The 15143-nt window shown below is 39.6% G+C and overlaps 1 protein-coding gene across 2 annotated transcripts in view; it reads right to left on the bottom strand.

Annotated features, from left to right (window-relative positions):
• The window catches only part of XPO4 (exportin 4), an 83843-nt gene that overhangs the window by 39911 nt on the left and 28789 nt on the right, over positions 1-15143 (bottom strand). For both annotated transcript variants that reach the window (XM_064441173.1, XM_064441174.1), the window contains exons 5-6: positions 4715-4831; positions 3784-3937 (exon numbers count right to left, since the gene is read on the bottom strand). In XM_064441173.1, coding sequence (XP_064297243.1) covers positions 3784-3937; positions 4715-4831 — 271 coding nt within the window. The remainder of the gene's footprint in view (positions 1-3783; positions 3938-4714; positions 4832-15143) is intronic.

Raw genomic sequence — 15143 nt, 5'->3', positions numbered from 1 at the left:
CAGTCAGTTTGTGCAATTGCCATTACACCATTAATTTCAAAGTAACAGCAATGATGCACAGAAGTGGATCAGGGTTAGGTTAGGTTTATGTAACCTGTATTTTAAATCCAGTTCCCTAGTCTACATTAATTTGAAAATTTGCCGGCTTGCCTCCAAGCAAGTGGAGGCACCAAATCCAAAAGAAGAACTAAAGCTAAATTTCTCTTTATTCGTGGTACTATTAGCACTCTTTACAAAAAGCTGCAAAAATCTGTACCTTTTCAAATAAAACATAGGTAGCTCTCTGACAGCTCCTAATGACAGATAATAAACACCCTTCTATAGATGGAAGACAGTTGGACAAAATCTTATGTTCTGTTTAAGAACTTTTGCATTTGAGGACCTTCATTTCAAGCCCATTAGAATGTGGCTGCCAAGAACAGATAAATCCCAAAGTCATGAAGCAGTGAGAAACATCTCTGGAGGTAAAGGAATATAAAGTATATTACATCCTGACTCAACAGGACATATTGTATGTCCATGTCAAGATGCATTAAAGCCCAGCAATATTCAGCTCTTTAACTGGAGACTTTGGACACTATCATGTACTAGGAATGGGATCCTTGAAGGCACTCTTGTAAAGGAGGGCTGTACCTCTTAGTACTGATCACCTGTACTTCCTTAATTAATCAAACCATTCATTTATGAAAAGATGCAGTTAAAACTAGTTCCATCCAAGCAAACAACATTTAACAGTGCTCTCACAGCACTGAAAAAAGAAACTCTACAGAAGCCAACATGCCACAACAGACTGCCATGTGTTCTTAGTGCAAAATAGGAGTCCTGTGCTATCGCCATTTCCAACAGTACTGCCAGGAACCTCTGAAGCATTCGCAAATACCAGGTGAACTAATACCTTGAGGTAGCAGATAAAAATAACAATAGACGATTGGCTGTGTGTTAGAAAATGAAATGGAAGAAACTGCACGTGACTGAAAGGCGGCCTCCTAGGTCATCGTGCCCTGCCCTTCCTACCGCAGGCACTACATTCTAAGATACTCAAAGATTACTGAGTTCCAGCTGAACTGTAGGTAGGTCCCAGCCTCTCTTCATTCGTTGCTCCAATGAGATGGGTATTTCAGAATGCATCTTTCATGCCAGCTCTTCGTGCTAGCAATAGACAATACAGACTTACTACAAATCTTCTGTTACAACTGGCACCAGCACTGTCCATTTAACAGTGTAACACATACTAAGTCATCCTGTAACAGCACAAGAACTCTTGAGAAGTTACATGTTTTGATGTAATTCTCACAACTTAGTGATTTAAGTAATGTCCCTCTTGGTGACGGTTACTGTAGAGTTAATGCACATTTATGCTACTTTTTTTTTTGAGATATGAGAATCTTGCTAGAGATTATCCACAAATACTGCAGATTACTGTTATGCTGTAGGGAACACTGAGAATCAACACTATCTTGCCAGGGGAAATACGAGCTAAAGGAAAAAAGATGTATTTGTGGATACCATGGATCATTTTACTCCATGCTTCACATATTACATTTATGCCCACTGCTTCAGCATATGTACTGTCAAGATTTGGAAAGAGGATACCAAAAAGATACCAACTGATCAATCAACACAGCAATCCTTACGTTCTTATGTAATGTGCTACCTATTTAGAAGCTACAGTCAAGTTAAGTTTCACTGCCCATGAGCTAACAACCAACAGTGACTTTTAAGTCTTCTTAAGACAGATTTATGCCACAATATAATCAACATCATGCTTTGAACCCCAACAGTTATTGGATCTTCGTCAGCTAAGACCCACATTTCTCAAGGATTATTGAAGCCATTCCAACTTCTGTGAAAACAGGTTGCTACATAGAGGAGGGAGACCCAAGCTGGTGTTGTAATTCTTACAGCAAAATGAAATGTCCAATGGTAGAAAACAAAAAGATGGTATCAAGTAAAGCAGAAGTTATAAAAAAAATTTGAAACAGCCACGTAAGAGCACTTCCATGGTTCAGGCAAAGGTCCATCTGATCTCCAGAAATGGCCAGAGTTTGTTTAACAGTCTGTAGTATCTCAAGTAGGCCAAGTAGCAGAAAACGCTATTAACCTTAAGTAGCAATATGGTTTGCTTAGCTGTATCAATTAACACTTATTTACTAGCACCTATATACTAAATCACTTATTATTATATAGAGTTATAAATGAAAGCTGGAACTCACAAGGCTTCAGATCTTGCTCATATATTCTAGCTCCCCAACTGCAAACCTTAGCCTAGGATAAAGCGCTCATGAAGAACTAGAGCCTTCACTTTCAAACTGTAACTACATCGGTATTCAGGACTATATCAGAGGGTTGCACAAAACAAGACTAAAATTTAGAGGGAACCACCTCTACCCACCACTGCACAACACAAGAGCGCTTCCCTTCTATTTAAGATTACAGTTTAGGGAAAAAAAAAGTGTTCATACGTTATTTGAATTCTTACAAACCCCAAATCCATCTTACAAAAATTTTTGTAAGATGCAATAATTTATCTCCAGTCTTAGTCTTGTAGGCACATGCACTAAATTCCTCTCTGGACCCCTGCCAAATCACTTCAGTGATTAATAGGAGTGGGATATTTACTTTTAATCCACAGCACTTTCCATAAAGACAATATAACTGCTATTCTGGTTGACACATGTGAACAAAGGAATATCCAGTTTCAAATAAATTTCACTTTTGCTGCCCACTGCATAATGAAGAGAATCAAAGACAACAGAAACACACAGATATCGCCTTCTGAACGTCAAACCACGAAAGAAAAACAAAAATCCTTTGCTGTGAATTTGGAGGCAACATCCAAGTTCCTGCAGTATGTATAACTTAGCAGCAATTTCAAAAGGTTTTAAGAAAAAAGTGTATAAACCAGCTTAAATATTTGGCTCTTGGAAAGTTTGCTGAGCATCTTAAAGACAGTCCAGCCATTAGAAGAGGCATTGTAACATTTTACTGCAAGTGCTGCCTTAACCCCCTATTAAATAGAGAATGTGATTATTTCTACAATATTCGCCTAGCCCATTTTTTGGGCTGAGCATTTTTGTATCTTTTTTCCTCTCTTCCTCACTAAGACTCTTTCTGATTCCCATGTTCCTCTACTTTCCATCTCCACCTTTCTCTGGACTTTCATAATCAGCACACATCAAAGATGTCAAAAAGGAAGCAATGGCACCTGTGTATTGCCTAAAAAAGGGATGCCATTTTTCCTCTCAGCTAGCAAATACTTTTTCTTCAGACCAAAGAGAACCTATTACATGTTCTGGTATATGACCATGCTCTTTTATGGGGAGTCAGTTGAGCAGGCACCTTCCTAGATGATGGGTCATTTACCTGCCCTCTCCTCTTCTCTGAGAGAAAAGAAGGACAGATCGGATCTCCACATAAAGTTTCAACAGAGCCTAGACATCTCGACCATTTGGTTCTGCACTAAAGCAGTATATTCCACGTTTCCTCTCCCCTTCAGCAATCAGACAGACCATCAACCCATAACTGCAGACTGCTCTGCTGAACTACTTTTGCTGTTTATATAAAACATTTTAAAACTTTACTGAAGAGCAACAGCAGCTTCTGTGTGTAAGCACCTGTTAGCAAGCACGGGGGTGACCAAGAGCACTAATGGAAGAAAACAAATCAAGGACTAAATAAGGCTTATAAGTTTTACATTTTTCTCTCTTTGCAAAGACTTTACTTATCACCTGGTAGAAGTGACACAAGTCAGCTGAAATAAAGGGCCTGACATTAAAAGGATATAATTTGGAGGAAGGAAGTTCCAGCTTAAGACCTGATTGGCTAGTGCAAGATAACGCTGAAACACTGAAGACATCTGAGCACTGAGGTTTTCACGTCTGCTGAATTCCTGAAGTACCTCTACTGTGAGCATGAAGATCTGCCGCAGATCGTCCTCCTATAGTCAGGACAAACACAATATATTAATAGAGTCTCTCAGTCATTCATTAAAATGTTGATTAAAAAGAAACACTTTTCTAAAATGAAAAGGATTTTCTGGTTTCACCTTCTTTTTCATTAAAATACAGAAAATATTCTGAAGTTGTCAGTCAGACACACACCCCCCCTTGCCAAAATTAATAGACAGTGTTTGTAAAGAATAAGAAAAAAGTCTTCTCATAAATGCTAGTCATTAAAAGAAAAACTTAACAATGCTTTTAACAACTGGTGGAGGAGAGGGTTGGTCTTTGGCATGAAAAAAGTTGGTAAGTTGTTCCACAACAGTCAGTTTAAAGCAATGCCTTCACAAAAACATTTCTGCCTGGCCAAACAATACATCTGAGACAACCAGACTACACCATCTGCAATAATATTTTTAAATACATAGCTCTCCTTGGCTTTAAACCAAAGCTATATTTAAGACTATCATTGTTCCACAGAGTGTTCGTTTTGTTTGCAATTGGTAGCCAAGGAATTAAAGAGTCCAACCAGACAAAGATCTGTAGCTCTACATTCATAAAATGAGAAAAAAAGGATTGCATCTTTTTGATGCAAGTTTTTAAAAAAATACATTATCAACTTTCCTGAAGTAGACGGTATCTGCATTTATAATAATTGTCCTATTAAATGCTGTTAGGCACACACTGTACCTGAATGCCCTGGCACAAGAATATACTGCTTTTCAATGTTTAAATTTTAGAAAGACAGGTAACATATTGATACAGAACTAGTTTACCTGAAATATACGTTTACAGTTACCATGGAACTCCATGCTTAGTCCAATGTTGCTGGTTTTACTTGAACTTGAGAACTCGCTCAACAGCGCCGTTAAAATGGAACAGGCCAAAGTTTGCTACAAAAAAAAATAAGGGGGAATAACTTAACTAAAAGATGTCCAATAATGTAATACCACCTACATTGTCCTTAAGTTATTTTATTAGCATATTTTTACCACTATTACTTCAGTTTCTTCTAACACAAACTAGAACAATTAAAACTTTCAGGAGCATAGACCCTTGGGTGAACCACCGCTGGGATAATCCAAGCTCCATCCTTGCAAAAGAAATCCAAGAGTTTGAGCAATACAAAAGCCAGCACTTGTGCAATCATCACTACAAAATGGAAACAAACTTATTGCAATCCACTTCCCAGCCTTGCTGTTTACTTTCTCTCCCTATGCACAGGGCTTTACAGGTATTACTTTCAGGGAAGATTCAGTTTCCACTTATTGCAATTGATCTAATAGTTCAGGTCACTCCGAAGTTTGTTTTGGCCCTCCTTTGCATTTGCTACACTTACCGAGTTGGTATTTGATCAAGATTAAATTTATAACACCAAAAGTGATAAAAGCTAGTCAAAAACAACACCTGCAATACACCATCTACTACATCATCTCCTTCGCCCCCCCCCCCCCCCCCCCCCCCCCCCCCCCCAAAAATAGGAGAGAAACATGCAGAAAGCCCTGATGCTTGAAAGCTTTTGGATACTTCCCTCCAAAGCACAACATCCCCAAGCCTCAGGAAGAGCCTTTAAAGCTACTGTATTAGAACAATGCCTCTGAATAGAAAAAATTGGCAAGAAAAAGGCATGTTAATTTTGGAGAAGAGATCCATGAATACCGAAGGTTTAAGTATCTTTTTCATTCTTAAAATGTAAGGTAAGGTAAATCAAATACTTTTCCTGAAACACAACTTAAAAGACAACTTTCCTTTATGAAACACACTTTTTTTTATTTCAAAAAACAACAACAAGCTTTTTTATCTGATGCCAAAGTCCAGTAACCATCAACACCAGTTTCAATATATTTAACTGATCATTACATACAAAGAGGAGTAAATATCGTACAGTGGAGATGCAAGAAATTCTTCAGAAGTGTGCCATACACTACTGTAACAAGCACAATAGAAACTGTATATCGGTGAAATGAAAACACTTTGTTAAAGAGACATTCTTAGCAGAAAACTTCAAAATTACTGGCTATCCTCCCAGACTGTTTGGAGCCAAGGTGCCAGGGATGGACAGAGGGATAGGAATTGTTAAAGGGTCATGCATGCCAGCAAGTGTCCAGGGGTTAAACAGAAATATGCACACTACCTCTGAACACCCGAAAGATTAAAGTGGAGATGATACTATTTATGCAAGCTCATACAACAGCTGAGACCAGTGCCATCCACCCACCAACTGCAACATCTTTGTTCAGAAATGCCTCTGAAGTCAGTACCTTGACCCCCCTGACAACTAGTTATCTTAGCCATTATACACTAAATTAACATTCTTGCTTCCTAAATAAGTCCCAGACAGATCGAACATACTGGCTTTGTGATAATATATGGGTTTTCTCTTCTACTATATAACAAAGCTGAACAGTGGACCAGCATATTGCTGATCAGTTACTAAATCCAAGCTTCCCCATTTTAAAGAAGTGACTATTTATTTCAAGTAGACTATTTCTCATCTACAGCAACCACTGTCACACGTCATGTATGATAAAAGCAACGTTTAGCCAGTGAAAAAACATCACACACTAAACTACTCCAGCAAAAGTGCAATTTTGCCCGTTCTATACTAGACTTGGACTTATTTCTAATTAGCTCAAGCATTGCAATGTTTTATTTCCAAATTTCTGTGTAGGCTATTTACACAATAAACATTTTTTATTTAGAGGAAATCCAGACTTGATCCAATATAAAAAAAAATAAATTAGTGAATTAGTGTAGGCTAACACTGAGTTTTAAATCCAAAGTTAAAAGTTCCATTGGAAAAGAATTAATCTGGGGGTGAAAAACCCAAAACTAAAAAAAACCCCAAACCCCAAAGTTTGGCTCTAGAGCAACATTTCAGATAAGAATACATGTTTTTAAAGAAATAATGCAAAGCTGCCAGAGAACATTGCCCAATTTCATTATGTGCCAGGAGATGCAGGAGTCTCATGGCCCTCTAAATACTTCAAAATGCTGGCTTTTATTTTATGCTTGAATTACTGACACACCGATACTTTTCAGCTCAGAGAAGCCATGATGTAAGGACATCATTAGTTGCAGTTCCAAATCTGTACAGTTTGATGCTCTTTAACATACCATGATCACCATGTGGTATTAATGATTACAGTAGTACAACAGCCCGGCTGAAGCTTTATCATGCAAAGATCTTCACATCACGCTGCCATCCAGAGCAGCATTGGACAAACAGGGCAGTCATGCAGACTCCCCAACACATGCAGTGAGCTGCCAATTATTGCGAAATAAATCAGTGAGTTCAAGTGACAGGTAAGGAGCCATAGGGGAAAAAAGTTTGTTCCCACCGTGATTACAAATAGATAATATTAGCTGAAATAACAGACTTTTTCTCCTTCCATTTTCTCCAGTTTTCTTACATGGTATATAATAATTTATCCTTTCTGTTTGGATAGCAATGTTCTATTGCATGATAAAAGTGTGTTCCAGATTACTTTGTGTGCTTTTCCCCTGATTTCAAGGAGAAATTTAAAAGGAAGGTTAAATTTTATGATTGATGGTACAGAAATATTCAAACATGTAAAGAGCAATGGATGCAGCTAGGCTGACTGAATCTGCTGAGAGCCTGATAAAGCAGCTTGAGCAGTGACCTTCCCCCCTGATTACAGTAAGAGCTATTTCAGGTAGTTCTGACATGAGTACCTGAGCTTTGAGCGTGAAGGTAGTGTGAAGTTACTAGAGGTTTACACACTATTTCCTCCAGCAGCCTAGCGCCCAGTGAACACCAGGGCACACCGCATCCTTCTGCTTTTCTCTCTCCCAGTGAATTCCCAGGATCCCACCAACTCCTCCACCTTGGTATTTCGATACCTGGGTGTGCAAATCCTGCCCCGTTCCCTCACCATCCCAAGGGTGCTGTGTGCACTACATGTGTCCACGCCCTCCTGTCACTCTCTGCATCTGTGCTTACCCCTTGCATCCATGAGGAATTGTAAGTACACCTGTATATCCAGGTCACCAAAGCAGGAGAAGACCAAAGATAAGATATTGGCCAGTAATTTAAAATTTACTGCAACAACAGGCTGAGAAGAGATTTCCTGAGACTGGTTTCCCAGAAGGTAGGTGCCAGCCCCCAGGAGTTTAGCTTACAGACAAGAGCAGAGGAACAGATCAAGACCTGTAACCTGTCCTTGCGATGTCAAGCGTTTGCACAGAGCTGCACACAAACCCAACACTCCTTCCCAGAACTGCTGTAAGACTATAGGAATTCACACAGATTGTTCTACATAGCAGTAAGATTGACATTTTCATGTAAATATTAACAAAATAACTAGCATAAAAGAACATGTGCCCTGTCACCTACTGAACTCTTCTGAATACACAGTAAGCTTTATTTCAGAGTTTCTGAAGTATTAAGTAAACTTTACTAGAAGTAAAATTTTACTTTATGAAAAATAACTTTACTGAAGGTTAACTAGTAATATTTTGAAATACTTTTTTTTATTTACATGAATGTTTGTTATGAACACACTTTAAGTACCTCAACACAAATGCAAGCTATTAGAAGAAGGATTTCAAAAATCTGAAAAACAACACCATTTTAGATAAAACAATATAGTTGTGCTCTGAACTAAAATACTTCCTCTTAGACATAATAATATTGAATTTACTTAATATGTGTAAGGTACTAGGGTGGAGGGTTTTTTTTGTTGTTTTGTACTGTGGTTTTTTAAAGGTTTTTGCTACGCCACAGAAGAGGCTAACAATCCAATTTAATTATACCATATGGCAATAAGCAGAAAATGCATGTGATTCTGGGCATCATATTAAAAGTCAGATCTAAGTGTCTATTGCACAGTAATACCACTAACTTCATACCAGTAAGAGTACACCTCTGAACCTAGTTTGACTCACTCACTAGCAATTTCACTAGTTCTGCCACAAGTACATACCCAAACAATAACCCCATCTAACAAAATAAAATACTTCTCTTGTTGAGAGCGGACTGCCTCTGAGAATAGCTTGGCACTCACCCCAGTTAGCTTTATTACCAGGAATAAACTTCATGAAAGATCGCTATACATAAAATAGACTCTCAGCTGCTCAAACAGAAGATCAATGGGACTTGTGATAAGAGATTAACTTGGCAATCAGATACCCAGTAGTAACATCGTTTTAGTTGTTTTCTTTTTAAATTACTCTAATAAAACAGACACTGCAGAAAGACTATGCACCATTCTAAGAGTAAGCAACAGTTATATATATATTTTTATATAATTCATAAAACTCAGATACAGAAGGCAAATGCAACTTATTCCTCCAAATGGAATGTCCCCTATAACAAAAGTTAAAGCCATAATGTTTGAAGGGATTTCACACTTGTGCCTGGACTGCCCATGGAATAAGTGAACTGCTTCATTTGAGGGTAGTTGGGTTACAAAGCATCTGAAAGGGAAGAGTTCAAATACAGCTTAGGAAAAAATGGACATGTGGTACACCAGCTCCAAGGCAGAAAAACCAACAGACAAAGCACAATAAACTACACCACCAAAAGTGTTTCCTCTGTTCTGAAATTCAGGGCAGAATACAGCTCGGTTGTCAGAGGCTTGATTAAACCATTTATTTTACTACAAAACCTAAACTATCAAGCAACCCTCCCTGCCTTCTGCAAGTGGCATTTATACCTACGGAAAAAATGAGTAATTGTATTTAAAAGAATAAAGGTCTTATGATTTGCTGAACAGAGCAAATCATAACATCTACCCTGTTATGTTAGATCACTGCCAGCCTGAATATGCATTCAGAGGACTTTTTGTCTCTATCTGTATCATGTAAACTGTTACTGACACCAAAGGAAAGCCACAAAAAGCATTTAATAATATCCCTAAACCATCTAATTTTAAGTTGCACAGAGCAGGAAGAATCAAAGAGTAAATCTATCAGAGGTAAATTTGCTGTGCTGCTCCTAGGTGATAAAATCCTGTAATGAGAATGTGTCAAAAGCAGTTTTGCCAAATAAATTGTTTAAAGCAAGGCTTCCTTTATGAAGGCAGTAATATACTTCTTCCCTAACTTCCTTGAATAAGCAAAGCTGTATTTGCTAACATTTTCAGAGTATCTAAATCCCCAGAATGTAAGCTACAACTCCAAATGGGAAGGTTAACAGGATGGCCACAGGACCAAAAGAAATACCATTAGGTACACAGAGGAACTGGGGCCACTCCAGCTTTTCAACTTGCAAGTATTGCAATACGGGGCAGGGGAGGGGAGGCGGAATGGAACCCAGAAGCTGTAGTAGTTCCCAACCAAAGAAATCCAGAATATATTCTGCAGAAATATAAGCAAGCACCAGGAAGAACCCACTGGATTTTATCTGTCCATTCCTTCCCAAATGAGCCAACTGGTGGAAAAAAGCTATAGAGCAGGAACAGGATGATAGGAATGGGACCCACAGCTGCAGTTTTGTGCTGTCAGCAGTACGGGACTGGCTGGGCAGTGCACCCCTTTCCTCCCATTCCTGCTGTGCCACCATGCAAAGACAGACGAGCAGCATGAGGTTGACACACTACACCTACAACAGCAAAACGGGTGAGACCCTGCTTCCCTTCCTTTGGGGGGAACCAGCCAAACCAAGCAAGGGAAAGCCCCAAAGTTGAGCTGAGAAAGAGAAAACCAATTGCTCTGTAAATCACTGGGGGCCACAGGAAGATGATCTTGTGGCATGTGAAGCATGCAGGCTTTGACCAAAGAGAGAAGGGAAGTAGCAGCCTCTACTAATAGTGAAAGAGGTCCAGGCAGAGTTTGCTGGAGCTTAGGGTGTAAAACATGCTTTTCTTTGTTTCTCTAGGGACAGGCAAAGTTGTGAAGCAGAAATCGGGAGAAGGGGGGGAAAAAAGTAATCTCATCAAAACAAGTGAAGGTCTGAAAATCATTTATCTAGAGGTAACAAATCCTTCTCCAGGTTCTTGTCTAAAAGGCACCAGTCGAATCTTTACTCCTACAGTAGTTGCATGAAGAAATCTAAGAGTTTCACTTAAATTCATTATTTTGAATAGTAAGACTAGCCATGCAGCTTACCATCAGTATCACCCAACTTTAAATATGTGTTATCTTGGAAAGTGCTCTTTGGTGGGCAGGCGTCCCCTCCCCCCCGCCCCGCTTTTCCCAGTACTCATTCCTGGCCCTTCTTGCCCACCTCTGCCTGCCATACTGCCAGATATGCCCAACGAGCTGCATTACATACATAGAAAGGCATCATTTCTTCCTTCCCAGTGAGTCTCTGAGGTCTACAGGTGAGGGCCTCCACACCTGCACATCTCATGAGATGGCAGAATTAAGGAAATGAAGAGTCCTGGATACTATACATAGAACATGAGGCACACATCTCTCTTCTGGATCACATCTCCTCACTTCCCAGCCTGTCTTTGAAACTGTAGCTCTATTGTAAAGGATAATACTGGGAGCTAACAATTTCTAATATTTAAGTTGTTAAACAAATAAGCTGGAGTCCTGCTGTACTGCATATCCAGTAAAGTAGGCTCTCTGTCAAAAGAAAAAATTAGAAAACTTTAAAAGGCACCTGGGTTAATACAACTACTTAAAAAATACATTAAAGTTTTCTTACATTTCAGTTACCAAGTTTTAACCTCATATTTGGAGTAGTTTCTGGATCCCTAAAATTCCCAAACCAATCTTTAACACACTAACCTAGGCCTTTACAGAGCACTTGTCGGCATGAAGGAAACAGCTTAAATATCCTGCTTTACCATCTGCTTTTTATACTCAACATGTCTCAAGGGCAGTAAGGTTCATAGGACAAGGTAGTAATTTTATTAGACCAGAAGATACAGCTGAGGGTATAGGGAGGGAAAATAACATACATTTTTGTCAAAATGTAAAAGTCACGAGAGCCTCTCCAACTCCTACCCCACCACATGAGATGGCAACAGCTAGACAGGGATCCAGAAGTAAAATTCCACTTAAAGAATAGAAATAATATCCATAAATGCTAAATAAAAGTAACTAGTTATCTATGCAGCCATCATTATTGAGAAATAAATTTCAATGAAGATGAATGCCAAGAGTTCTGCTTATTAGTATTTCCCTCTGTTCACATGAGATCCATCCACAGCACATTTCTCCGCAGTTTTTGGTAACCTGAAGCATCTGAATCTTCTCCCTAACCCAACCATGAACACTGGGAAACAAACCAACAGATTCACAAATTTTGAGAGAGGAGCTGTTAAGATCCCAGAGCTCTTCCAATAAGTCCTGACAAGTCTTCTTGCATAAACAGAAAAATTTAGGCTTCAGGTATGGAGCTTTATATTACAATACATTCTACTGTATGCATTGTACATCTTAAAAAGAACAACAAAACGCAACCAAAGCTTCTGTTGCTCCCCAGTCCCATGTTAGGTCTACAGCAGTTGGACCCCTCTGCATCTGCCTACCCATATTCTGGAACAAATCCAGGTGTGACCCATATCCCAGTCCAGTTTTAAACAACATCCATCTGATTCTGTTCACATGCAGACCAGCTCCTCCTCCTGGGAATCAGACACTTTAGCTGCCAGGATTCCTGTCCTTCTGGCAGGGATGTAGGACAAACAAAATCCTTCAGCTATGCAAAAGCAGAATATTCTAACACAAAAAGAAAAGGCCAAGAAATCGAAGGCATTTATAGCTGAGAAGAACTTGGCCCACACAATTCTCCAAAATATTGAGATCAGTGATAGAAAACATGCATTTAACATTTTAAGATTGGCCCAGAATACTGTATCTGCTGCCAGAAGCTCTGTCCCCCAGAGATGAAGATTTTGAAAACAGATCCTGAAATTGCTATTGGAGGAAGATTACAGACTCTCCTTCGTGAACAGGAGGATGGCTTGCATCAATGTTACAGGAGGAGCCAGGAAAAACAAACCCAGGAACTCCAAAGCTAATCCTTGTCATCCCAGAGGATTACTACCTAAACTCATTTATAAATTAATAGGCAGCCAGACCCTCTATAGTTTGCTTTCCCATCTCAGAGGTTTCTTCCACAAGATCCATAGAGGTCCATATGGCACAGAAGTGGCAGCAGGAGGCAATACTCCAGGTTCAAACCCTGGCTCTAACCACACATCCCTATAGTATTACCTCTGCTTAGCACCGTTAGTACCTTAACATTTACACTGTGTTCCACTATTAAGAGATTACACAATACTAAAGCCACCTTTTTCACCTCCTGCCCACTTTCCTCCTCTCATCACTATTCCTCTCTTCTTCCTTCCTATCTCCTTTTCATTTTTTCCATTCTCAGCAGTCATCTGGCAGTCTTGCTCCCATGTCAGTTTGCCACAGCATTAATCAATACAATTTGAGTGTAACACACAATACTAGTACATATGTCTGACAGGAACTAGGCGGAGGGTTGCAGGGAATAGAAAACATTAAGTACCTACTTGATTCTTGTAAGATAAAGACAGGCCAGGAAGCTTCAGGGACAGCAGAGAGGAGAAACAGGCAAGAAACCACTTCAGTTTTTTAGAAACTACTTTCTCTCAATTACAAACTGCTGTAGAAAGCCATTATCAACAGCTAAGAAGTATGCTTGAGAGCTTTAACCGTTTTTAAACATGAAGTGACCCGCTGATGACTCTATATGTTATTTCTCAGCTGCTGGAATGAACCTCACGTAGGAAGACACAAATGGGTGGACAGCAGGTCAGAGGAAACACGGAGCAGAAGTCTGGAAAGAATACAGAAAGGGGCCAAGAGATGCAATAGAGAATTGGGAGTCACAAAGGTGTGACAGACTCCTGAAACTTGAGTGTACAGGGCTAGAGGCAAGAGTTCACATCACATCACAGGAAAGACATGTTAAAAAAGTGGAAGGAGTCAGGGAGGCATAGAGGGCTGGAAAATGTCTGCTGATCTCTCCCAACACCCATACCCTAGCCTCCTCCCTGACTTGGGTGGAGGCATGTTTTTATGAATAAATAGTATAAACACCTGTCCAGTGAAGTACAGAAACACCTGTGACACTGCATGGCACAACCTGGATCTTGAAAGCAGTACCACTCCCTCCATACTACACTGCTTCATACTGCAGCCTGAAGCACCCTTCGCTGAGACTCCACATGGCAGCAAGGCAGCTGCACTGCTGTGGTTCCACACGGCCTGATGGCCATGGCTGAAGGCTACGTAGAGACGCTAGTAAAAACACCCACCCATATTTTAAAAGATAAGTAGATAATTGATTGTACGAATTATTTCACACAACCTTTCAAAGTTCATATATACTTATGCAAGAGGCATGCCCTGAACCCACTCAGAGCTCAGTTGTGGCCGGTACTGTGCTAACACACAATTTTATTTCTACTTATTGTGTATGCCAAGTCCTGGGTCACAAGAAGCTGTGCCAGTACCAGAGTTTCTCTTGCAGCAAAGTCTCAGAAGATTACAAGAACATTTTTATGAATGAGAACTATTTTATAATGTAAAACCTCATACGTACACGGCAGCCTGTGTTTATAACCAGCCTGCCAAGGACTAACAAAGATATACTCCACCTTACAGAAAAGATGTTCCAGCAGCATCACGTGTCTTTTTTTACTATCACATATATTAGCATACCAGAATAAAAAACATCTTTATGTACTAAAGATGTTTTTAAATACCTTTCTTAAAATCTGAGCACAACACACTTTGGAAAAACTATGGAGAAAGTAATATTTGTGAAGAGGTGTAGATAAAGGGAAATGAAAAGCTGATCCAAAATTGGTGTCTGTACGGTGGCAGCAAGTGCGACCTGGAGAAGAGTGAAATATTGTCCCTTCCCCCAACCAGAGCTCCCCTGCGACATGCTCTGTTCTGCAGCAAGCCCAGGGTGATTTACTTACAGCTGGCAGTGTGTCTGTGTACTAGTGCACGCACAGAATACAACCATGGAAGTTGGCCTGTGCAAGAGTTAGTTCAGAGAGGACTTCTCTGTCAACATCCATGTTTCTATTTACACCACTTTTGTGTATTTATGGAAAGATCATATAAACTACATAAGCACACACACCAGCATGCAAAAAACTTGAAAATCTCAGTTGTAACTCCATTTTAATAACAAGGCTATGTTCCCTGGAAAAAAGCATCAACTTAACATTGTTCTCCTAAACAAATACCCATTTCTGTCCAGATTATGCACAACCAAAAATGCTGAAATGTTCTCCTTAA

Source organism: Phalacrocorax carbo, chromosome 1, assembly GCF_963921805.1.
Source record: "Phalacrocorax carbo chromosome 1, bPhaCar2.1, whole genome shotgun sequence".
NCBI classification, from domain to species: Eukaryota; Metazoa; Chordata; class Aves; order Suliformes; family Phalacrocoracidae; genus Phalacrocorax; species Phalacrocorax carbo.
This window is presented reverse-complemented; position numbering and strand designations above follow the sequence as displayed.